This window comes from Crotalus tigris, unplaced genomic scaffold, assembly GCF_016545835.1.
Source record: "Crotalus tigris isolate CLP2741 ecotype Arizona unplaced genomic scaffold, ASM1654583v1 scf7180000017865.1625608, whole genome shotgun sequence".
Classification (NCBI taxonomy): Eukaryota; Metazoa; Chordata; class Lepidosauria; order Squamata; family Viperidae; genus Crotalus; species Crotalus tigris.
This window is the reverse complement of record NW_024096686.1, coordinates 167,706-194,693: the sequence shown is the minus strand read 5'-3', so window position 1 is coordinate 194,693 and position 26,988 is coordinate 167,706. Positions and strand designations below refer to the sequence as shown.

At 41.3% G+C, this 26,988-nt stretch overlaps 1 protein-coding gene across 1 annotated transcript in view; it reads right to left on the bottom strand.

Annotated features, from left to right (window-relative positions):
• Positions 1-26,988, bottom strand: part of ANKFN1 (ankyrin repeat and fibronectin type III domain containing 1) — a 137,117-nt gene that overhangs the window by 38,058 nt on the left and 72,071 nt on the right. Inside the window, exon 9 of the mRNA XM_039343567.1 lies at positions 645-744. Within this exon, the coding sequence (XP_039199501.1) occupies positions 645-744 (100 nt within the window). The remainder of the gene's footprint in view (positions 1-644; positions 745-26,988) is intronic.

Genomic DNA, 26,988 nt, shown 5'->3' with positions numbered 1-26,988 from the left:
TTCACTCTTTCATTTCTCTCCCTTTACAGGGACTTATAAAGGCTGTGCAGACGTCTAGATCTAAGAGCAAATAAATGCATGGGTGTACACATATCACTTTTGGGGAGCACTTTAAAGCATCATCAATTTCTCCTGGTCTGGCCATATTTGGAATCTGTTTTTGGCAGATATACATATCCAACCATCCATAACACATACATATTTACAAGTGCCCCATGCACATATTAATTGGGTGGGAGAGGGATCTCCAAGAATGGTTCTTAGCTAGAAGTGGCAACCTTACATTGATAAGATCAGAAGCTAGGTATTAGCCAGGATTTAGATCTGTGTGCATGAGGGATTTTTTTGGTCTTCTTTACCCTTTTGGGGGGAGAACTGTACTATATTGAATTAATGATCGTGTTTCCAGGTAAGAGGTTTATACTGAAGAGACAGGAACTGCAATAGAAATGAAAGCTGAATTTTGAGGAAGGATCCTAATATATTTTAGCACATTTTTTTCAAATCCTGCTGTGGTTACTGCCTCAGCTTGTAGTGTTTTCCAAAATATGAAACAATTTCAGAGTATAGAATGCAGATTATGCAAGAGAGAGACTCCTGGGAGTTTCAAATGTAGTACTGTGATTCTCTTAAATCAAACAAACCTTTTCAAAGTCTTCACAAATTTGTTTGAAGAATGGAACAGATGCTTCAGGCTTCTGGAGACAGACTGCTTGCGACCCACATTCTGCAATTTAAAACTATCTGGAGTATTTAAGGAAAGAAAATGAGAGAAAGTAAAGGGAATTGGAGCAGCTCTGAAGTATAGGATGTATTTTTATTGAGTGATAGTGGCAATTATAAAGCTATACATTTATGCACAGGTAGTCCTCGACTTATGACCACAATTGAACCCAAAATTTCTGTTGCTAAGCAAGATTTTTGTTAAGTGAATATTGCCCCATTTTATCACCTTTTTGCCACAGTTGTTAAATGAACCACTGCAGTTGTTAATTAGTGACATGATTGTTAAAATAAATCTGGCTTCCCCACTAACATAACAACAACAACAATAATAATAATGTTAGAAGGGACCTTGGAGGTCAGCTAGTGGTCCAACCCCCCTGCTCAGGCAGGAAGCCCTATACCATTTCAGACAAATGGCCGTCCAGTTTCTTCTTAAAAACTTCCAGTGTTGGAGCATTCACAACTTCTGGAGGCAGGTTGTTCCATTGATTAATTGTTCTAACTGTCAGGAAGTTTCTCCTTAGTTCTAGGTTGCTTCTCTCCTTGATTAGTTTCCATCCGTTGCTCCTTGTCCTGCCTTCAGGCGCTTTGGAAAATAGCTTCACTCCCTCTTCTTTGTGGCAGCCCCTGAGATACTGGAACACTGCTATCATGTCCCCACTCATCCTTCTCTTCATTAAACTAGACATACCCAATTCCAGCAACCGTTCCTTATATGTTTTAGCCTCCAGTCTCCTAATCATCTTTGTTGCTCTTCTCTGTACTCTTTCTAGAGTCTCAACATATTTTTTACATCATGATGACCAAAACTGGATGCAGTATTCCAAGTGTGGCATTACCAAGGCAATGTAAAGTGGTATTAACACTTCACATGATCTTGATTCTATCCCTCTGTTAATGCAACCTAGTACTGTGTTGGCTTTTTTGGCAGCTGCAGCACACTGCTGGCTCATATTTAAGTGATTGTCCACTAGGATTCCGAGGTCCCTCTCACAGTTATCACTACTGAGAGAGGTACCACCTATATACTATATCTGTGCATTTGGTTTTTCTTGCCTAAATGTAGAACCTTACTTTTTTCACCATTGAATTTCATTTTGTTAGATAGCGCCCAATGTTCAAGTCTGTCATGATCCTTCTGTATCTTAAGCCTGTCTTCTGGAGCATTGGCTATTCCTGCCAGCTTGGTGTTGTCTGCAGATTTGATGAGTTCCCCATCTAGCCTCTCATCTAAATCATTGATGAAGATGTTGAAGAGTACTGGGCCTAACATAGAGCTTGGGGTATCACACTACACACTTCCCTCCATGTAGATGCAGTTCCATTGAGGACAACACACTGAGTACCGCCAGCTACAAATCTATCTGGCGGTGATACTGCCTAACCCACATTTTTTCTATCTTATCGAGTAGTAGGTTATGATCTACTTTATCAAATGCCTTACTGAAGTCCAAGTAAATTATATCCACAACATTTCTCTGGTCCACTAATTTTATCATTTGGTCAAAGAATGCAATAAGATTTGTCTGGCATGATGTTGCTTATCAGAATGTGGCCAAAGGGAATGCATGACCTTGGGACATTGCAACCGTCATAAATATAAGTCAGTTACCAAGCTTCCGAATTTTGATCACATAACCATGGGGATGCTGCAATGTTCATTAAGTGTGAAAACGAATTCTTAACTCAATTTTTTCAGTGCTGTTGTCATTTTGAATGGTCACTAAATGAACTATTGTAAATCAAGGACTAGCTGTATATTACTAATGTTTTTTTATTCTAAAGCATAGTCCTTATAGTAAGAAAAAGAAGGGAACTGACAGCAGGCAGAAAGGGTAATCCAGAAAGAGAACAATTTTTCCCAACCTAGCTTTGCAGGGAGATTTTGGTTGAAGAATATCATGGGAGTAAATCCCACCATAATTTATGTTTCTAAACTACATGCATCTATACTACAGCCTTAATAAAAGTGGAAGTCATTGTTGCTTAACTCTTATCAAATAGAAATATAAAGATATTCAAGCCATAATTTAGGATTCCCAGAAAACATGTTTTGTAAAAAAAATTGCCTATTGAAAAAGCAGTCTGAAATATGGTGCAATATCTACTTTTATGGCTGACTGGAAACCCCTTATAGACTTTTTGCAAGAAGCAGAAAAAAATGCATTTAGGATTTGTGGGTTTTGATGATTAGAAAAAAAAGGAATAATAGAAAAAAGGGAAAGTTTTTTGTAACTCTAGAATAAGACAATTTTCTAATCATATTTGCTGCAAAATAAAATGGAAGCTTTTTTCTTTCTATTCCTTTTTATCTCTCTTTCTGTGTTTTAGTTTTTTTTTCAATTCTTTCTCTTTTTCTTTGTTCTGTATTAGTTTGTGCTGATGTTATGTTCCCTTTTAAACTTTTAATAACATTTTTATAAAAAATTATGCAATGTGGTGCAGGAGTCTCATGGAAGACAGAGGACATGGATAGACTTAGGCAGATCAGAGCAATTTTTCCTTTAAAGTTGTTCATGCCAAGTTCCAAAACAATGGGAATTTTCAGAGTCTCATTCTAGCAGAAATCACTCATGAATAACCACAGTTTTAAACACTAGAATCCTCTGTAGCCCTGCAGTTCTTGATTGTTCCCACTCTCTCCTTTGTTAAGAAAAAATAACTAGAGACAATAAGACATTTTTTTTTAAAATTTACTCCAACAGCTATTTTGACTGACAAAATAACGTCTGCACAAATATTCTGAATAAATTTGAGATGGTTGCTAGACTTACTCTCATCACTACTATGAGGATACAGAAATCTAACATACTGCTACCTTTTCTATATTCTTAAATTTGTCATACTAAAAAAAAAGTGATTTGGCCGCATAGTGTTAACTGCATTTGAACATATTTATTCATATGAGTAAGCTTTGGCATATATTTAAGCAGATAAATATATTTGCATTTTGATTTGTAACTGATGGCAGTGAAATACCATCAACACTTTTATCACATACAATGAAAAAAAAGAAGAGATATAGGATGCCTTAGTCCAGTGGTTCTCAACCTTTTTAATGCCGCGACTCCCAACCGGTCGTAAGTTGAGGACTACTCAACCGGTCGTAAGTCGAGGACTACTCAACTGGTGCAGCACCGTTTGCAGAATGGGACTTTTGGTGGGCTCAGCAGGGCAGAGACAGCCTGGACAATTCCTATTGGCTTTTGAAGCCAATAGAATTAGACTCTATTCAAGAGAGTCTATTCTATTGGCTTTCAAAAGCCAATAGAATAAAAGGGAGTAGCACAGCTAAGGAAAAGGGGGAAAAAATGGCGGACTGCGTTGTTTGGTGACCCCCGTGAAATGGTCGTTCGACCCCAAATGGGGTCCCGACCCACAGGTTGAGAACCACTGCCTTAGTCAGATGTTAGGAAAGACTTGGGGAATGAGAAACACACCAGCTTCATATGCAGCCTGAATCCTAAATTGAATTGGGCTAATTTGGACAAATTCAGGAAAATGTTCGGATTCATGCAGAATCTGTGCCTATTACAGCTGTGCAGCATGTTGATTTTGAAGAGGAAAAAAAAAAGGTATTTCCGAGCATGCAGGCATGTTGTGTCTTCTTCTGGACTGATTCCAGAAAGAAGTGTTTGGGCTTTGGATGACCGAATGTGGACCTCTGGCAATGTGAAGTCAGGTGAGATTTTTGCTGCAAGTTTTTAAATGAAAAGCTAAGCCAAGTAAATACTTGTTTTCTTCGGATATATAGTGTACATTTTAAACAAATAAATCCTCCTAGCAAAATGAACCCAGGTAGATTAGGGCAGCTTGAATTTTAAAAACTGGATCACTGGGAAGGATTGTGGTTTAGCCAGGAGTAACACCAGCAATATCACTAAATGGGTTTTCAAGATTTTGGTTACAAAATTGTTTATACAAATTCTTCCTATTTATAAAATATAGCTAGAAAGAACAACTTCTACAAGAACTAGGAGATTCAGGTATACCAGAAGAGCTCAATTACCCCAGCACCAATATGATATAATATTTTTCACAGTGATACATTAACGATCCTTTGGGTCTAGTCATCTTTCTTTCGGTACAACATCTTTGAAGATAATACCATACTATCACTTACCTTCATCTCTAGGATCAATAAAGTCCCCTTTAAAATTTGCAGGAATAGAGTCCCTAGCTATTTCAAATCTTTTCTTATCTTTTAATACAGAGGACCTGTAAATAACAAAAAAGCATTTCAATCACCCTGCATTGCTGTCATTTTCCTAAAACTATCTTATTCAATCATCTTTCCCCAAGATTTTAAGCATGAATTTGAGTCCCTGGCTTCCTACGGTCACCCTAATCAATTAGGCTGAGTTCATTTCTTGAATACACCCCATTACTTTCTGAATGGAAAGCGAACGGTTATTCTATAGAGTAAAAGGAAATGCTTATTCTTGGGGACACAATTGGCATGAGAGCTATCTGGCTCCCTACTCATCTTCTGACTCTAGGCAACAGAGGAAGATGCTGCGGAACAAAATTCTATAGAATCCTGGATCTGGAATATATAAAGATCTAAAGAATACACGAGGAGCCACTCATCAGAGCTGTTTGCTCAAAATCTGAACAATTAAAATACATATTATTATTTTGCAGAAAGAGTTTAGAATAAAAAATTGCTATCCTGGCAGGTTTCTTCATGCTTATTTTCACCTGGGAGACAAGCAGTGTTGGGATTCAGTTAGTTCACACCACTTCGGCAGAACCGGCAGCTAATTTTTTTGTTGCCCAGGCCCAGAATGGACTTCCGGAAGCGGCATCCATGCAGAGAACCGGTTGTTCGTATATCTGAATCCCACCACTGGAGACAAGTGACAGTTCAATCTATTAACTTCAGAACACTGAGGAAAGACTTATGAGGAAAATTCCAATCAGGAAGCTCCTTCCTTGGACTTCCAAGAGAGCTATGGTGAATTGAAGACAGCTCTGTGAAAGCAGAGCTAATGGCTTGGGCAAAGAGCAAGAAACCGAGTTCCTTGGAACCTCTCCAGGTTAGGAGAAAATGGGAGGTTGCTCACATGTTCTCTGGACAGTTGATCCTCAAGAGGAAACTGCAAGACAGGGGTTTTCCATGGGCTTTAGCACTGGGAGGTGACAGGATCAGTCATTTTGCTTGGAACCATGGAGGAGACTTTTAACAAACACTAAGTTTGCAGAAATTGCGTATTAATCATTTCTAAGATCTTTGGACTGCCAAGTCTGAAAATGCTGGGTGAGTTTCCCTCAATCCTGAATTGGGGAAAAAAATTAATCATAAGTTTAAAAAAGTTAAAGAATCTGAAATAAAGAACAAGAAAGCTAAATAAGATTTTAATAGATTCTGTTTTGGTGTTTATAAAAACAAAACAAAAATAAGAAATTTTATATTTCAAAAACTGGACACTAGAGGGGACTAAAGTTTTTAGGTAAAGATTTAGAACTCTGCAAAATGTTGTAAAACATTGTAAGAATGAAAATACAGAATGAGACTTTTGAAGAATGGAATCAGAAAAATAATAGCCACAGTATCTCTGAATAGACTATGTCATTGAAGAAATGTCACATGTAAAAAAAAAAATAGCTGACAACATAGACATGGCATCAAAAGTGGATTTACAAGACCAAGAGAACAAGTTAGAAAAGAATGTTTTATGGATCTGGAAAAGAAACTACCTGAGGCCTTAAACTTTAGAAAGGAAATACAAATGGCAAACCAACAGAGTGACCCTGATAATTTTTTCATATTGGATACAAAAGAACTGTTAAAGTCTTGAAGAACTTTGCATGATGGGATAAAGAAAAATGAAGAGAAATCAAATCATATGACAATATTTCAATAAACTGAAAATTATGACTGTTAGAAGTAAAGGATATACAATTGCTTTATTTGATCAAGGTTAAAACAAGATAAATTCTTACTTCTGGCAACCATTTATAGACTTCCTATCTTCACCAAGACTGAGAAGATGATTCTTTATGGATTTATTTATACACAAGAGATGGGATATGGGATGAAGAGGTAAATGTTTGTAACATTGGAGGGGGTGAAGAGTCCCTAAATTTCTTTAAACCTCTTGTGATGCAGGTTGGAAGTCATTTCTTTCTATATTTCTTTTCTCTTTATTGTATCTCTACTTTTCTGTTTCTTGTCTTTTTTTCTTGCACCTTTTCTCCTACTTTTTATTCTTTTCTTTAAGTTTATTTTGTATTAGATTTACTAATATAATAAAAATTCATATAAAGAGTACACACACACACACACACACAGAGGGAAAGAAGGTATGTGTGTGTGTGTGTATACACACACACACACACGCACACACACACGCACACACATATACCTTCTTTCCCTCTCTCCCTCCCTTTTTTTTAAAGTATTACAGAAAAAAAAACTACAGTGCAATTATATCAATTTTTAATCCATTGATATAATTGAAGAGTGGATCTTTTTGCTGCAACACAGAGAGCATTTACAGAGGGGAAGTACACTACTTGGTTAATCAAATGATTTGGCTTCACTCCATGAGGATCTTAATGGCCAGTACTAAAGAACCAAAACACTAGCACTGTCACAGCTCTTCCCACTCTGATGATAGGCTTTGTTTAATCTTGAATAAACAGGGGCCAGAAATACTCGAGTGGGATTAAAAAATAATTTGAGATCCATTGGAAGAAACATTGGAAAGCCTGCCATTTAATTAGCTAATAAATAACATAGTGTGATACTAATTGTGTGACAGCAAAGCTGTATCCAAAAGGAAGCAGCATCAATAAATGATAAGGTGGGTAAGCTATAAAGCCGTAAAACGAAAAACTTTCTGCAAATACTTAACATAAGAAAATAAAAAGAGCCCTGCTAGATCAATCAAAAATGATTCTAAATTCTCAAATTTCATTAGATTTCAGTGATCACTCCTTCCCAATAATCTTGTGTGAGATTTTTTTTCACACAATGAAAAATGAGATTTCATTGAGAGTGCTACAATACTATTAATGTCAATCAATTTTTAAATAAGTGTAGGAGTTTTGTGGACATTCTGTAACTTCTGGGTAACATGTGACTGATTGTTCATCAGTGCAAAGCCTACCAATAAAACATGAGTTCAACAGCATGTTTGGGCACACGAACCTTTGTATAGATACGAGACCTTTCCCCACTGCTACTATGAAGCACTCTCTACCCTCCCTAGAGCTGGAAGGAAACTATACCAAAATGCAATTTGCCATTTCCATTGCCATTCCCTATCTTGCCTTGATTACTTCTGTTCCCAGCCATCTGAGTTCAAAACAACAGAATAACAGAGTTGGATGGGACCTTGGAGGTCTTATAGTCCAACCCCCTGCTCAAGCAGGAGACCTTACACGATTCCAGACAAATGGCTATCCAGTCTCTTCTTAAAAGCCTCCAGTGATGGAGCACCCCAACTCCTGAAGGCAAGCTGTTCCATTCGTTTATTGTTCTCACTGTCAGGAAATTTCTCCCTAGTTCCAGGTTGCTTCTCTCCTTAATTAGTTTCCATTCATTGTTTCTTGTCTTGCATTCAGGTGCTTTGGAAACTAGGTTTCCTCCAGCATGGTGGGTGATGGGTAAGCAAAGAAATGTATATCTCTCATGAGACTGCCTGGTATATTGGAGGATGACTTAGTGCTCTCACTCAAAGGCTGGCAGTGAGATGAAAGCAACGCTATAAGGATATTGTTGAGTCCTTGGCGGGAAGCTCTCAGTTTCCTTTTTTCAGCGTTCAGCGTACAAGTAGATGGCTTCAGCAGCTCCCAAAACCTCCCAGCTTCTTATATAGACGCTTCCCGGGTAAATGTGTTACTTTTCCCGCGCCAGCACCCGCGCATGCGCACGGCGCTGGCGACAGCCTGTCTGGTCCCGGGCAACTTTGCACCTGCCCGGGACTGCCTGCAAACGTCCGAGCCGTTTGCAAGGCTCGGGACATAACACCCCTTTCCCCCGGGCTAAAACTACTACCAACATATAAACATTTATTTTATGCAGTGTTCTGCTTCTCAGTGCTCCTATCGTTACCTGGCTTTTGTTTAGCCAGCAATGTTATGTAATCCTCTAAGTATTTAGGAGACTTCTTTGCCCTCTGTGACCTTCTCAGCTCTGGGTTTCTAGCATGAGTTCCCTGACTGGAGGGACATGTGAGCCTGTTCTCCTTATTTTGCCTTGGTGCCTTCCAAGGACTGTGCCCCAATGCCTGGCCTGCTTGCTTGCCCACCGGGCTCGTCAGGCCAGGGCTTCTGTCACTTTGTGACCTGGTTGACCTGCCTAGCTGTAGACCCTCGGGCCCTTGAAGTGATAGCCACTGCTGGGCGTCTCTGCTGAACCTCCTAGGTCCGTCCAAGACCTGTCAGGAGGCTGACCATTCCCTGAACCCCGTTCTGTGTCCGGGCTTGTGTGGGTTCCTGTACTTTCCCAAAACTCAGTTACTCCCTGATTTGGGCTAGAGGTGTTGTAGTCGGGACTTGGTTCCTCGACCACCTCCCTGTATGTTTGACCCCCTGTAGAATTTGGGGTAAGGTCAGGCCAACCTTGGGGATTGTGTGCCAGCTCTCTTGCGGGGAATGATTTGTTGGGATGCCCCGGGTATCCTCTGTGACTGGAGTGCTGTGTGATGTGTGTGGAAAGTGAGTATGCCCCCGGGGTGACTCCCTGGCTGGAGTAGGCGTGAGTGCCTGTTGTGTGGGTAAGCTCCATGAATTCCTTTTCGGAGCAATTGCGGAACCCTGGGATGGGACGTTTGTGGCTCCATCAGTGGAGATGGGCAGCAGCTCGTGCCCTTCCCTTTGCTCCAAAGGGTCCCCCTCCCCCCCTGGAAAAGACCCAGGAGTCTCATCTGAAAAGTCCCGCCTAGGGCGGAGTTGGTCGATGTGCCAACGCAGGACACGACCGTTGTCCAGGGCAACCTCGTAGGAGAGAGGACCTGTGACCCTGGAAATAGAAACGGGGACTCAGGTATGACCAGGCCCGTAATTGCGAGCCCAAACCGGGGCACCCACAAGTAGTTGTCTAGGTGCCCTAGGATGTGAGCTAGATGAAGGCAGTCTGTCCGGATGCAACCGGTCAAGTCTAGTAGTAAGTTGGCGCCCCCAACGAAGTTCAGCTGGACTTCTCCCTGTAGAAGTGGACGGTGTGGTGCGATAAGAAAGGAGAAAGTCAGCCAACCTGTGATGCCAGTCCCCGTAGGTGAGTCTTTTCAATGCGTCCTTTGTGATGCGCACCATACGTTCAGCCATACCGTTGGTGGACGGGTGGAAGGGTGCAGACGTGGCATGACGAATCATGTTAGCCTGTAAGAAAGCTTGGAATTCGGAGGAAGTGAATTGAGGGCCGTTGTCAGACACGATGACATCTGGAAGCCCGTGTGCAGCAAAAATCCCCCTCAGTACCTGAATAGTCTTTGCAGTGGTGGTGGAAGAGACAGGTACAACCTCAAGCCATTTTGAATGGCTGTCAACAAGGACCAAGAAGAACTGGCCCTGAAAGGGCCCAGCGTAGTCAATGTGCACCCTAGACCATGGGGACTGCGTTTCCTCCCATTATGCACGGGAGCTTGGGGCATCTCTGGGCGAGATCGTTGGCACAGGTGGCATGCATGCACCTTAGCCTCAATATCTTATCTAAAACAGGCCACCACAAGTGGCTGCGTGCAAGAGCCTTCATACAAACAATGCCAGGATGACCCTCGTGGAGGGATTCTAAGACCCTAGTCCTCATTGAGGTGGGAATGACAACTCTGTTTCCCCAAAGCAGACAACCCTGAGAAAGGGACAACTCGTTTCTTTTGGACCAGAAACTCTGAAACTCAGGACTAGGGCAGTGCTCAGGCCAACCGGACAAAACCCAGGAACGGACACGTGAAAGTGTGTGATCTGTACCTGTTTCAGCGGCAACATCCCTGGCACAAAGAGGGAGCTCGGGCAAGGCTTGGATTGATAGAATGTTGACAGCTGGCGCAGGGTCAGCTTCTACTACTGGCAGAGGCAATCTACTGAGGCCATCAGCATGGCCCATTTCTTTCCCAGGCTTGTGGAGTAAAGAAAAATCATATGCAGACAGAAAAATAGACCACCTAAGCATTCTAGGGGAAATGATTTGGGGAGTCTGCTTACGTGTGGTAAACAGTCCCAGCAGAGGCTTATGGTCAGTAAAGACCGTGAAATGCCTGCCATAGAGAAAATCGTGGAATTTTTTAATTCCAGCAACAACAGCCAGAGCCTCCCTGTCTATCTGAGCGTAGTTGCGCTCAGCAGAAGACAATGTTCTGGAGTAATATGCAACAGGAACCTGAGTTCCATCAGACCTGAGGTGGCTCAGGACAGCTCCTACCCCGTAAGGGGACGCATCACATGCGATGCACACAGGAAGAGATTCGTTGAAATGTGCAAGTACACTGTTAGAAGTGAGCAAGGCCTTGACTTTGTTAAAGCAAGCCTCATGTGTATGTGACCACTGCCACACTGCTTGTTTGTCTAGTAGCCTGTGAAGAGGCTCAGCTACACTAGCTTTATGTGGAAGAAAAGAATTGTAGAAATTCAGGAGGCCCAGGAAGGCCTGAAGTTCGGCCTTGGACTTTGGCCTAGGTGCTTCTAAAATAGCTGTCAGTTTGGATTCAGCAGGGTGAATCCCAGCAGCATCAATTTTGAACCCCAGAAATTCAGTAGAAGGCACCCCAATCTTGCATTTGTCTTTTTTGAGCTTGAGGCCTGACTTCCTGAATCTTAACAGAACAGCCCTTAGCCTTTCAGCTAGAATGTGTGTGGAGTCTCCTGCAATTAAGACATCATCAAAGTAGGGGCAAACCCCCGGTATATACCCCAGTGTGTTTTCCATTACGCTTTGGAAAATCCCAGGAGCGACATTCACTCCAAACTGCAGCCTTTTTACCTTAAAGGCTCCCCTGTGGGTCACAATAGTCTGAGCTATAGCAGCATCATCATCAACAGGCAGCTGTTGATACGCTTGAGCTAGGTCAAGCTTTGCAAAAACGCGCCCCCCCTTGAGGGAGGCCAGAATATGACTGACCACAGGAACAGGATAGGCATGTTGCTGCAATGCCTTATTCAGAGTGCATTTGTAGTCAGCACAAATGCGAATGTCCCCATTTGCCTTTAGAGGCGTGACAATGGGGGTCTCCCAAGGACTGGAATCAACAGGTTCTAGGATTCCCTGTTGAATCAGTTTGTCTAACTCAGTGTCAATTTTACTCTTTAAAGCAAAAGGGACCCTTCTTGCTTTAATTCTAATGGGAGTGACAGTGGGGTCTAGCTTTAAGGACACAGGGGGTCCTTTGAATGTGCCCAGCTGGGGGCTGAAAACATCTGCAAATTCTTTGCAGACTTCCTGTAGGTCGAGTGTTTGTAACTGTTGAGTCCTGTGACGTGTATCCCCAGGGCCTCAAACCAATCGAGTCCTATGAGACTCGTTCGTTCACCCCCTACTACTAATAAGTCTAGTGGACCTTCAAAACTCTTGTATTGCACGTTAAGGGTGGCCTCCCCCTTAACACACACTCTTGAATTTTGAAAATCTGTTAACACAATGTCAGAAGGCCTTAACTTGGCCTGAGTTCCACTACCGGAACAAATCTTCCTAAATGTATGCAAGGAGATAATTGAAAAGGCAGACCCTGTGTCTAGTTCCATAGATAATGGAACCCCTTGTAGCTTCACCTTGAGTGACAGCTTTTTCTTAATTGGCTTGTGTGTGCCTGTCCTAAGGATGCTTCTTCGCGAAGCGCAAAACCCTACCCTATTCTGGCTGGGGAATCTGGTACCTTTCAGGCGCGGTTCTTCCTGAGGTTGTACCTTTCGTCGGCCCAGACACACAGCTGCAATGTGTCCTTGTTTGCCGCATGCCCGGCAGGTAGCGGAGTGGAACTTGCAGTCGGTTCTCCTGTGGCGACCTCCACAGCCAATGCACTTGAGCGGAGCTGAAGAGCTTCCCTTCTGTTTTTCTTCCGTCGTGGGGTGGAGACGGTCGACTTCCTCGTCCGGATCCTCCTCGGAGTTCCTTTGGGCGTCTTCCTGGTGCACGGATGCAACCTCTGGACTGTTTCTGATCGGCCGCATGTTCTTGATAGCGCCGCCTGCTGCTTCTTCTGCGGTGACTTCCCTTAAGGCATCTTGGTAGGACAGTTCTTCTTTAGCGAAAAGTCTCTGTTGTAGATCTCGATGCCTTAACCCGCACACGAATCGGTCCCTCAGTCGTTCTTCGAGGTCTTTGAACTCGCAGTGCTTGGCGGCCTTCCGTAATGCGGCGATGAATTCTTTGGCCGACTCGCCGGGCCATTGATCCCTCTGCTCGAAGGTGTGGCGCCATGCGATGACGGACATCTTGGGGTGGAAGTGCTCTTTCAGTAGCTTCTTCAGATCTGCGTAGCTGACAGACTCTACTGGAACAGGTGCTGCAAGGTTTTCTGCGATGTCGAAGGTGTCTTGACCGCAAACACAAAGCAGGGTGGCAGCCTTCAAGCTCTCTTCCCTCACTTGGTTTGCCTTGAAGTAGTTCTCCACCCTGGCTATGTATGACTCCCACCGCTCTGGATGTGAGACGTCGAATTCCGAAAGCCTTCCGATTTTTGCCATCTTTAGACCTTCAGGAGACGGGTCTATCAGCCAGCCTGCCCCCGAATGCACACCGGATTGGCGGGCAGCTGCCGAGTCGACGCCGTTCCTTTCCGCCGCTCAGGACTCCTTGGGTAAGCTTACACTTCTTCCTTTCCAGATAGTGCAAGGCATCCCACCTTCGTCGCCAGTGTTGAGTCCTTGGCGGGAAGCAGACACGAGAAGCAGTTGAAGTTCTCAGTTTCCTTTATTCAGCGTTCAGCGTACAAGTAGATGGCTTCAGCAGCTCCCAAAACCTCCCAGCTTCTTATATAGACGCTTCCCGGGTAAATGTGTTACTTTTCCCGTGCCAGCACCCGCGCATGCGCACGGCGCTGGCGACAGCCTGTCTGGTCCCAGGCAGCTTTGCACCTGCCCGGGACTGCCTGCAAACGCCCGAGCCGTTTGCAAGGCTCGGGACATAACAGATATGGCGGAAGAAATATGTTGCCAAGACATGTTTATACAGGTGTAAATGCGAAAGGACTAATTGAGAAGCATAGTCTTTCTGATATTGATGATTATGTACAGTCATCCAACAGTATTATCTTAAACAGCTGTCCTCCAAGAGTCAAAAATGATGATGGGGTAACAGCCAGAGTTTAAATTTTTATGGAAAGACACAAGGCATAAATCTGTTCTGTACTGAGTAATTAAAAGGTTTGGAAGTGAAGTGACCTTAAAACAATTTTTCATTATGTCACTAAATAAAAGTAAATATAACTGACGTGGTGAATGAGGAGAGCAGAAATTATGAAGGATAAAGAGGAAATTATTATTTGCCTGCACTATGGATTTGATGTAGCTTTCATTGGTACCAAATCTACAGAAGATGGATCAAACACAATTGCAGAAAACCTACAAAAGTAGATGGCATTTGAGTAACTATATTAGTGTTTAGGAAAAAAGGAAAAAAAGAATGACATTGGCATAGTTAAGATAGGCAAGAAAATGGTAAGTGAACACCTGTCCAGCCTAGATGAGTTCAGGTACCAGGACCAGATGGATTACACCCCAAGGTTCTGAAGGAACTGGCAGATGTGATTTCAGAATCACTGAACTATATTTTTCAGAGATCCTGGCACACCGGGGAACTACCAGAGGACTGGAAAAGAGCTGATGTAGTTCCCATCTTCAAAAAAGGGGAAAAACGAACCCAGGAAATTACAGACCTATCAGCCTGACCTCAATACTGGAAAGATTCTGGAAAAGATAATCAAACAATGAATCAGCGAACACCTACAGGCAAACAAAGTCATTACTTAAAGCCAACACGGGTTTGTCAAAAATAGATCATGCCAGACAAATCTTATTGCATTCTTTGACCAAGTGACAAAATTAGTGGACCAGAGGAATGCTGTGGATATAATTTACTTGGACTTCAGGAAGGCATTTGACAAAGTAGACCACAACCTACTACTTGAGAAGATAGAAAAATGCGGGTTAGACAGCATCACCACCAGATGGATCTGTACCTGGCTGATCGGCCGTACTCAGAATGTAGTCCTCAATGGAACTGCATCTACATGGAGGGAAGTGTGTAGTGGGGTGCCCCAGGGCTCTGTTCTGGGCCCAGTGCTCTTCAACATCTTCATCAATGATCTGGACGAGGAGATAGATGGGGAACTTATCAAATTTGAAGGTGACACCAAGCTGGCAGGAATAGCCAACACTCCAGAAGACAGGCTTAGGATACAGGAGGATCTGGACAGACTTGAACACTTGGCACTATCTAACAAAATGAAATTCAATGGTGAAAAAAGTAAGGTTCTACATTTAGGCAAGAAAAACCAAATGTACAGGTATAGTATAGGGGGTACCTTGCTCAATAGTAGTAACTGTGAGAGGGATCTTGGAGTCCTAGTGGACAATCATTTAAATATGAGCCAGCAGTGTGCTGCAGCTGCCAAAAAAGCCATCACAGTGCTAGGCTGCATTAACAGAGGGATAGAATCAAGATCACGTGAAGTATTAATACCACTTTACAATGCCTTGGTAAGGCCACACTTGGAATACTGCATCCAGTTTTGATCACCACAATGTAAAAAAGATGTTGAGACTCTGGAAAGAGTACATAGAAGAGCAATAAAGATGATTAGGAGACTGGAGGCTAAAACATATAAGGAACGGTTGCTGGAATTGAGTATGTCTAGTTTAACAAAGAGAAGGATGAGAGGGGACATGATAGCAGTATTCCAATATCTCAGGGGCTGCTACAAAGAAGAGGGAGTCAAGCTATTTTCCAAAGCACCTGAAGGCAGGACAAGGAGCAACGGGTGGAAACTAACCAAAGAGAGAAGCAACCTAGAACTAAGGAGAAACTTCCTGACAGTTAGAACAATTAACCAGTGGAACAACCTGCTCCAGAAGCGGTGAATGCACCAACACTGGAAGTTTTTAAGAAGAAACTGGACAGCCATTTGTCCAAAATGGTATAGGGTTTCCTGCCTGAGCAGGGGGTTGGACTAAATGACCTACAAGGTCCCTTCCAACTCTATTATTATTATTATAGGCATATGCTACATGTCACCCAACCAAGCAGAAGAAATAGATGAACTTTTTGCTACTCAATTAACAAATGTATGTAGGAAAGACACCACAGTAGTAATGGGAGACTTTAACTACGCTAATATCAACTGGGAGACAAACTCTGCAGCAAATGGGAGATCAAACAGATTCTTAACAATCTAGCTGACAACGTTGTAATCTAAAAGGTAGAGGAGGGAACTAGAAGAAAAGCTATACTGGACCTAATTCTTACCTATAAAGAAGAAGTGATAGAGGGAGTTGAAATTGTGGAACTTTGAGTGAGAGTGACTATGTCATATTGGAATTCAATATAAAGCAAACACAAGCAATAAAACATAATCCAACCAGTGTCTTTAACTTTAAAAGAAGTGATTTTAACAAACTCAGAGAAAGCCTAGTCAAGATTCCACGGATGAAAATCCTAAAGGGGAAAACAACTCAAGCATGGGAAACTCTGAAAAATATGATCATAAAAGCCCAGTCCAGCACAATACCACTGAAAAAGAAAAGAAAAAAACACGTGTACCCTTATTTAGAAACCCTGGTCCAGTGTGGGGCCATCTGAAGACATTCCTAAATATTCTTGCTTCATTGCATTATTTGAAAAATGCAAATCACAACAAATAAATTTTCTGTTAATATGCAATTCATTTCTTCACTATTTAAAAAAAAAATTTTTTAACAATCCATAAAAATTAAAACAGCCAGTTTGGTATAGCGGTTAATGCACCAGCCTAGAAACCGAGAGACAACAATGCATTGTCTATGTATCTTTAAAGCAGCCAGTTTGTGTAGTGGTTGAGGCCAGAAACCAGAAGACTATAAATTCTACTTTCACCTTAGGCATGAAGCCAGCTGGGTGATCTTCGACCCATCAGTCTTTCTCAGCCTGAAGAAGCAGACAATAGCAAACCATTTCTGACATCTTGCCAAGAAAACTGCAGGGACTTGTCTAGGCAGTTGCCAGGAGGCAACATTGACTCAAAGCCACAAAAACTACCAAATAAATAAATACTTTTTAAAAGTTATAGGTAAATATGGATACATTAATGAATGTTTTCATAACTGAAAACAAGTAGATATCTTGCACTTAGAACAATTTAAAGTAACCCAGGTATTTCTCTTGTTCTTATCCTGGAAAGATAAGAACATTCAGCTGGAGAAGACACTAAATGACATTATATTGTTAGATATCTGTATAGCATAATCAACATACAAAATGGAGGTTTCTAGAAAAATTGTTAGATTGCTTTACTCTTAAATATAGAAGATAATGGGTAAGTTGGTAACTTATAGTCAAGAGCAAAAATGTCTAACTTTTAGCTACTTCTAAGCAAACAGAGAAGAGATTCAAAGTTACTTTCAAATGTATAAGAGAACTTGACTGCCATGAAAACTGCCTCTCGGCATTTCTTGAATTGCTCAGTTAGGTATAGCATCAGAATAATTTATATCCAGAGGGCCACGTTTTAAGGTAAACATCACAGCAAGGCATTTAAAGAGTGAACTTTATAGTTCAAAGTGCAAACAAGATGGATGGTACAGATATTGGGAAGATGCAACTGGTATTCCTCGTACTTGGTAGCCAATCTGGGACTGATTACAAAATTAACCGTCAACATAATTGAGGAATAAAAGTATATTGGGAGTAAAAGTGCTCATGCCTTCTACTTTCAGGTTCACTGAAGTTCCCAGCTTTTCTAAGCTGGCAGAGAAGTGAGAAATTTTTGGGCAATCAAAAATCTGCATTCCCACATGAGAAAGGCTTGCAATGCTGCCCATGGAGCAAGGTCAAAAATTCAGAACAGGCAAGTCCAAAGAAAGAACTGAGTGGCAATGCCTCTTTCTTTCTTTCTTTCTTTCTTTCTTTCTTTCTTTCTTTCTTTCTTTCTTTCTTTCTTTCTTTCTTTCTTTCTTTCTTTCTCTCTCTCTCTCTCTCTCTCTCTCTCTCTCTCTCTCTCTCTCTCTCTCTCTTTCTCTCTCTCTTTCTTTCTTTCTCTTTTTATTTATTTCTTGAGTTTTCTTCCAGTCATTCTCTCTGGCACATAACAGCCATGCACATTCATTCCCACACAACCTGTCTCCAAAATGCAGCCGGGAAGAAACCATTCTGACCAGATCCCCAAATTGCTGGAAAAGTTAAAGCACATGCAGCAATACCAGCTTGTTTTCCTTCTGCCATTAGTATGACAGAAGGAGTGAACTTAGTTGCAGTGCAGGTGTGGGGAAGACCAAACTTTCTCTCGGAATCCCAATGTAAAATATTGTCCCCCTATAACAATAGCTGTAAGAGATCATAAGGTTTCCTCTAATATCCAGTGGAGAAGCAGGAAAAAAAATGGGCCACTTCGGCGAGCCACCTGCAGCCTGCAGGTTAGGGGTTGCCCAGCTTAAGTCCTCTACTGTGGATAATGAATGAATTGGAATCAATGAATTGGATTTAAAGGCTATTGAGAACCAAACCTTCTTCTATGTTTGAACAGAGCACTCTACTTAACAATGAATGCTCTTCCAATATACAGTGGCACCTTGGTACTCATCGTTAATGAGCAATGAGTACCTAAAAGGATGAATGCCAAACAAAATTTTCCCATAAGGAATAATATTATAGTGAGTCACAAGGCAGCCGACACCGACAAGTTCTAGCTTGTGTGTTGAGTACTGGGACAACATTTTCATATCACAATGTGTTGAGTACTAAATTCAACAAGTTTCAAAGCAGTTGAGTACCAAGGTACAGCATGCAACAAACTTATTGATGTTCTGCACAATATAATCCCATAATACACTAAGCAACTGCTTGGCACTGGCATTGTTATTGGTAAATCAGCTTTCAACAGCACAATTAAAAATGGTGATGCATATTGAACAAGGTCTGGGGCTATTTTTCCAGGGAAGATCAAGAGAGTAGACCAGTTTGTGCCAATTAAATGTACTTCTTGCTTTGAAGGAGGCTGCTATCCAAAGAGTTGTTGGAGTCAGGTGTCATATTAAGTTTAAGAAACTACCATAGAAACTATTTAATTACTGTAAATTATTAAATTTATAGTACATTATTAAGATTGTTGTTACTATCATTACATTGAGAATATTTGCCTTTTCCCAAATAAATAAGAAGAGCTGGTACTATTCAAATGTTTTTATGGACTGGCTTTGGAATTAGCTGTCCAGCATTTCACTGGATAAGGAAAGCCTTGCACTCCCACTCTCTGGTCTCCTTAGATTGTCACATGGATCCATTTAACTACAAAAAAAATATTTGAAATTAATCATAAAAGGAGAAGAAGAGAACTTTGTTTAAAAAAATCCAAGGTTTTAGATCCCCCCCCCCAAAAAATGCCAAGCAACCTGTACTAGCTGAAACACACTTACATTACTTCTGAAGACAAATGGATGACTTTGTTGCTTGCAATCATCGATTGGTTGATTTCTGTGTCTATATGTGTCATATTAAACTTAGGGGGAAAAAAGACCATGTCTAAGGCTACTAATATACAAAGAGCAAGTTCCAAAGGAACAGCTGAACTACAAGCAGTCCTCAACTTACAACAGTTCATTTAGTGACTGTTAGAAGTTACAACAGCACTGAAAAAAGTGACACGACCATTATCTCATACTTATGATCATTGCAGCATCCCCATGGTCATTTGAATAAAATTCACACACTTGGCAACTGACTCATATTTATGACGGTCGCAGTGTCCCAGGGTCATGTGATCACCTTTTGCGACCTTCTGACAAGCAAAGTCAATGGGGAATCTAGATTCACTTAATCACCAGGTTAGTGATTTAATAGTTGCAGTGATTCACCTAACAACTGGTGGCAGGAAAGGTCATAAGATGGGACAAAACTCACTTAGCAAATGTCTCAGCAACAGAAATTTTGGGCTTAATTGTGGTCGTAAGTCAAGGACCACCTGTGTTTACAAGCATTTCTGAAAATGCTGATGTCCCAATATAGTTGTTTTTTCTCCCAGATTAGTTTTTTAAATCAATATCTCACCAGGTCATCTTTATATAGATAAGTTCTTTTGACTTTCTGTCTGTATCTAGTAATTATAGGTTGGCGAAGAGGCGTCTTTTTTTATTAGTGATTCCTAGTTCCTCATTGTCTGTAGTGTAGGTAAAAACTACAATTCCTATATCAGCGATGGTGAACCTTTTAGATAGTGCCCAAAACCTGTCCTGCCCCTGCCTCTGCTCAGCCCCACCCCCCACCTGGCCACTCACTGCCTCCATGGCCCGCCGCAGATCACTCAGGAGGCCCAGCAGTGCCATGGCAGCCACGCCCTCTGCCCGTGCCCCGCAGCATCAACTGTGTACCACTGGGGGTAAGGGGGGAGTCTTGTCTCCACTGCCCTGCTGCCATGTCCTTGGCTGCGCTGTTCCACTTGGGCCGCCCCTGGGGGTGACTCTTCTCTGGGGGGGCTGATGGTGAAGAGGGGGCCATGGGAGGAGGTGGAGCTGGGGCGACGGCACGCATGCCCACAGAGAGCGCTCTGAGTGCCGCCTCTGGCATGCATGTCCTATGTACAGCACTTTTTTCCCCCAGAGGACAAACAATGCTTAGAAACCTATAGTGAAAGGTCTACCATCACTAACTGTAGAACTATATAAGAAAAAAAAAATTCTTTTCCAGCTCTATCTGTCCATCCGCTCACCTCCCCATATATTTATTATTTTAAATACATTTAAATTTTATTTACTAAATTTTACTAAACTTAAATAAGCCTGCCCATAAGAACCAACAAAGAACTATACAGTTTGTATATAAGTTATCTGAAGGCAGGAGATGAAAGGCCGTTTGGTGAAGAAAAGTGACCGGAGAGAGAGGTGTTTAAGCTTTCTTTCATCAACCAATTCTCTCTTGCAAATATACTGAGGTTATTTTAAAACTTTTTTCCCCTCCTACGGCTTGGTTTGGAAGCTACTATAGAGGAAGAAAATTGGAAGCTCTGTTGTTTGACAATTTTCTCTTACGTATTTTCTCCAGCTACAAATCTATATTATTAGAGCAGAGGGTGTATCTTTGAATCCTGTATGAAATCTCTCTCTCTCTCTCTCTCTCTCTCTCTCTCTCTCTCTCTCTCACACACACACACACACACACACACACACACACACACACACACACACAAACACACACACAAAACCGAGGAGCAACCAACACAAGGAAGCAAATGAGGCCAGGATTAAAAGTAAATTTGATTTCAAACTAATTAAAATCCGAGCTTATTGTGTTTTCCACGTATTTAATGTCCTCCTTTTGTCCTATTAAAAGTTAGCCTGGAGGGCTCCTTTGGGAGGGGCTGCTAGGGCTGCTGTCATCTTTGGTCATCCCACAGATATTAAGGTACCTAGAGAGCCCCACTGGCTGCTTGTGAAGAAGCTGGTCTAAGATTTCCATTTCTGTCTGGAACACTTATTCGACTCTGGGAAGAAAAAGGTTAAGTGGCTTTTTAAAAAATAGTTTGCCGTACACTACAAGATCTTTGAAGCTTCCTTAGGCAATTCAGGCCTTGCCCTTTTCAAGTGGCATCCCAGGGTTACAGCACCTCTGATCCTGGAAATAAAAACTGCAGATAGTAGATCTCAGGTTTCAGCTGGGACCGGGACTGCCATCCTTAAGCAATGTGATTGCTTAATAATGACATATATGCAATGACATATCACTGCATCACTTAATGATGACAATTCCAGCAGTCCCAGTTGACATTGTTAACCCCAGCATGCATGGGTCATTAATTGGGAAGTGGTAGGAGTCCCAAGGTAAGGAGTGTGGGGTTGCCAGGGAAGTTCTGCAGGGGCTGGGAAAAGCTGGACAAGGCTGGCACAGGCTAAGCATGAGTGGAGTGAGGCTGGGGGAAGGCTTTTCAGGCTGTGTGTGAGCACAGGAAGGCCAGGTTGTCTGGATGGTATGGTACAAGTGTAGGAGGGACAGGAGATGGATGGTGTGGCACAGTGCAAATACAGGAAGGCCAAAGGGACACACCAAAGCAACTTGAAAATTTCCCTGCTGACTTCCCCATTGACTTTGTGGGAAATCAGCAGGGAAGGTTATAAATGATGTCATGGGAAGATGCTGCAACCATGCAATTGTAAGTGCGTGTCGGTTGCCAAGCACCTGAATTGTGAAAATGTAACCATGGGAGTGTTGTAACATCCAGATCTTTGAGGACTGGTTGTAAGTCCTATTCATTCAGTGCTGTCGCAACTTTGAATGATCAATGAACAGGTTGTGTGGATAAACAAGGACCATTATATTGGGTATTACTCCCTCAAATGTTGCTACTGTTAGTTTAATGTTTGTGTGTGCCTGTTTGTGTGTGTGAGAAATATCACTTCTTCAGGATGTTATATTTTCTTCCAGAAACCAGGCTCTGTCTCTATTTAATCCTACATATATCCACCTGTAGGAGCTACAGGGAATCCTCAACTTAACCCTGGAATTACACTTGTAAGTAGAGGCACCCATAAGACGAGAAGTAAATTTCTGGCTTTTTTTTAATCATTAAGTGCGCTGTGCTCTTAATTTTATCATTAAGGGCTCTGTTCTGGGCCCAGTGCTCTTCAATATCTTCATCAATGATTTGGACTAGGGGATCAATGGGAACTCATCAAATTTGCAGACAACACCAAGCTGGCAGGAATAGTCAACACTCCAGAAGACAGGCTTAAGATACAGGAGGATTTAGACAGACTTGAACACTGGGCGCTATCTAACAAAATGAAATTCAGTGGTGAAAAAAGTAAGGTTCTACATTTAGGCAAGAAAAACCAAATACACAGGTATAGTATAGGTGGTATCTTGCTCAAAGTAGCAACTGTGAGAGGGATCTTGGAGTCCTAGTGGACAATCACTTAAATATGAGCCAGAAGAGTGCTGCAGCTGCCAAAAAAGCCAACACAGTGCTGGGCTGCATTCACAGAGGGATAGAATCAAGATCACATGAAGGTTAATACTACTTTACAATGCCTTGGTAAAGCCACAGTTGGAATACTGCATCCAGTTTTGGTCACCACGATGTAAAAAAGATGCTGAGACTCTAGAAAGAATACAGAGAAGAGCAACAAAGATGATCAGGGGACTGGAAGCTAAAAGATATAAGGAACGATTGCTGGAACTGGGTATGTCTAGTTTAATGAAAACAGGGACGAGGGGTGACATGATAGCAGTGTTCCAATATCTCAGGGGCTGCCACAAAGAAGCAGGAGTCAAGCTATTCTCCAAAGCATCTGAAGGTAGGACAAGAAGCAATGGATGGAAATTAACCAAAGAGAGAAACAACCTAGAACTAAGGAGAAACTTCCTGACAGTCAGAACAATTAAGCAGTGGAACAACCTGCCTCCAGAAGTAGTGAATACGTCAACACTGGAAGTTTTTAAGAAGAGACTGGACACCCTCATGGGAAGAATTGCAGTGATAAAAATGAATATTCTACCCAAGTTTCTTTTTTTGTTTCAAATGTTACCAATTTTGAAAAATGAGATTAATTTAAATGAGTGGCAGAAGGGTCTCAACAAATTTATTTGGGCAGGGAAAAAACCAAGGGTTAAGTTTAAAATTATGCAAGACTTCCGTGAGAGGGGTGGACTTAAGGTACCAAATTTGAAATTATATTATGATGCGGTGGTTTTAACATTAATTAGTGATTGGGTAAATTTGACAAATTCTGAGATACTTTACTTAGAGGGATGGGATTTACTTTATGGGTGGCATGCCTATTTAATATTTAATAAAAAAATAGATTGGGCTTTTAAATCTCATATTTTAAGAATTTCTTTACTTAGGATTTGGAGAAAATATTATAAAAGTGATTTTAAAGTACCATTATGGGCTATACCTTGGCATGCGATAGAAGGAATAAAAAGAGGGGTTAAAATGGATATGGTGTCTTATAGACAGTTACTTAAATGGGATGGACAAAACTGGCAATTAAAATCACGGGAAGAGTTAGCACAAGAAAATTTTACTTATTCTTGGTTCCAATATAGGCAATTATTAGATAGATGGAAGATGGATTGTAAGGTGGGTTTTCTTAGAGAAGATGAAAACCTTATTAAGCAACTGAAGGATCAAAGACAAACCCACATTAAGAGAATTTATGGGGTTTTAGTTGAATTGGACTCAGAAACGGAACTAATTAAAGATTGTATGATTAGATGGGCGCAGAATTTTGGTGAGCCAGTTTTATTGGACACTTGGGAAACTATTTGGGTGAGAAATGTCAAATTTACTCAAGCACAGAACTTAAGGGAGAATTTTTATAAAATGTTTTATAGATGGCACCTTGATCCACAAAAAATGTCTTATATGTATCCTGACGTGCAACCCAAATGTTGGAGATGTGGTTATAAGGAGGCTTCTTATTATCATATTTGGTGGTCATGCAGAGAGATAAAAGCATTTTGGATTAAAATATGGTGGAATATCCAGAGAATTTTTAGAAGGAGGGTAAAATTTACTCCGCAATTATTTTTGTTAGGTATTGTTACAGATTGTGATACAAAGGAGGTTGTATTGATGTTAAACTTGATCACAGCCGCTAGGCTGTTAGTAGGACAATACTGGAAGAAGGAATCTTTGCCTACATTGCAGGAATGGTTTCTTAAAGTAGCTTATCTGGCAGAAATGGCAAAGATTTCGGCTTTCTTAAAGCAACAAACGCAAGAGAAGTTTTTTGCTGTTTGGGATAAATGGATAAAATTTATACAATTTAGATTGGGTATACAAAAATATTATATAGTTTTTTCATAAGTTTTATTTTCATATATATTATAGATAATTTTTTTATATATATAAATATAAAGTTTTTAATTTAATTTTTATTTTTATTTTTTTTTAAGCCTATATTCTGCTCTGGGAAGCTCAGGGGGGGGGGGAAGGGAGGGTTTTTTTTTTTTTTTTGGGAGGGCTGGGGGATGGGTTTTTTTTTTTATTTTATTTAATATATGTATTGTTTAGTTTTATTTTTCTGTATATGTTGTCTTTTGTTTTGTATTATTTTTCCTTTTTTGTAAAATTTATAAAACTTTCAATAAAAAAAAAAAAAAAGAAGAGACTGGACAGCCATTTGTCTGAAATGGTATGGGGTTTCCTGCCTGAGCAGGGGGTTGGACTAGAAGGCCCCTTCCAACTTTATTATTGTTGTTGTTAAGTGAACAATTTGGCCATTAAGTGAAGGTAGCAACCATTAAGCAAAACCATTAATTTAACTGGGTGTTTTTTGCAGAAATCAATCTGGGTCAGTCACCGAGACCAGAGGTTTAGTCTTCTGAGCATTTGGATTCATTTTGGAGCCCATCCTCAAGGAACTTTTCTCTCACACCAGAATATGTTTTTTCCTGGAAATTGGCAGAAAATGCTGGGAATCAGCAAAAAAAACCCCTCATCGTGAATCACAGACAGATGACCACAGAAATCAGTGATAAGCGGTAAAGCTAACCTGCCCACTCATGGTCATGTGCCCGTGGGGGGGAGACACAACCATGTATGATAGCCCAGCTTTATGATTTAAAGCACCCATTCTGTCGCCATCATAACTTTGAACAGTCATAACACAACTGGTCATTAAACGAGAATGACCTGTACTGTTCCACATTCCAAATGCATTATCCAGACCATTTTCTCCTTGTTATTATTTAATATTTAGTCAATTTCTATTGCACTTTTCTGCTAAGATAGCAAAAATAATTTTGTTTGTTGACGACAGGATGATGATGATAATAACCCACTTATTCAGGCAATGTCGCCAGTCCTTTTCAAAAGGCATGTTCTTCTCGCATGGATGTTACCATAGTTACAAAAATGGGAACATCAGACTTTTGATCTGAAGTCAGAACTGTTGCGTAACAGCATACAAAAGAGTCAAGTCTTCACCCTGTGACCTTAGCCTTGGAATTTATTTTGTCCTTACAGTGCGTCAATAAACTCCAAAAATTTCGATTCACCTGCAGATTATGACGGTGCAGAGGAACAATTCATGTTGGGATTGCTCAGTTTCCAATTGGTAATAATCCAAATAAGGTCTAGGTGGCAGCATCTACAAAACTGTTTCATTGATCAGACCACTGATTAGGCAGAGAAATAGGAGTAGCCTATTTGAACAGAACAGATGGAACAGAAAAGTAGCACAGTGGGAAACAAGATTTGGAAGGGACTCAAGCAGGCCCTTTTCTGATTTTATTGGGATTTAAGAGTGGGGGGGGGGAAGCACAAGGAGGCTTGCAAAATTCTGCTCCTGCATCCTATCTTTGCTAAGGTATCATTCAATTCTTCCAATGTTTCATGATCTGGTCTACCCTGAAGGGCTGACATCATTTTGACAAAAGGCACTGTGCTGATTCCCTAGAGGGAACCCCCTATTTAGAGAATACAGAATAACAGAGTTGGAAGGGACCTTGGAGACCTTCTAGTCCAACCTCCTTGCTCAAGGAGAAGACTCAATACCAGGGGTAGGCAACTTTGGCTCTTTTATGACTCGTGGATTTCAACTCCCAGAATTCCTGAGCCAGCCATGCTGAGGGGAAAGTGAGACGTTTCCAAGCTGAGCCATGTTGGCTCAGGAATTCTGGGAGTTGAAGTCCACGAGTCATAAAAGAGCCAAGGTTGCCTACCCCTTCTCTACACCATTCTGAACAAATGACTGTTCTATCTCTTCTTAAAAACCTCCAAAGCATCCACAACTTCTGAAAGCAAGCCGTTCCACTGATCAATTATTCCCACTGTCAGGAATTTTTTCCTTAGGTCTAGGTTGCTTCTCTCTGTGATAACTTTCCATCTGTTACTTCCACAACATACAGCAGCAATACTGTGTGGTCATGTGGTCAGCTCCAGACTGCTGGAGAAATGAAGAAACTTTTTTTTTTTGCAAAAGGTCTACTGCTACTATAAACAGATTAAACTCTGAAAAGTTTCAACCAATGTGAAAGGCGTTCCTTTCCCATCTCACCCATTTTTGTAAACGTTCGCATAGTCCCAATCTATTCCTTTCCTGAAAACTCTCCTAGCAACGTAGATGTTTGAATGAGGATTTTTGAGGATAGAAGTCCCATGAAGTATTTGTATCCCACTAATTCCTGTTAGC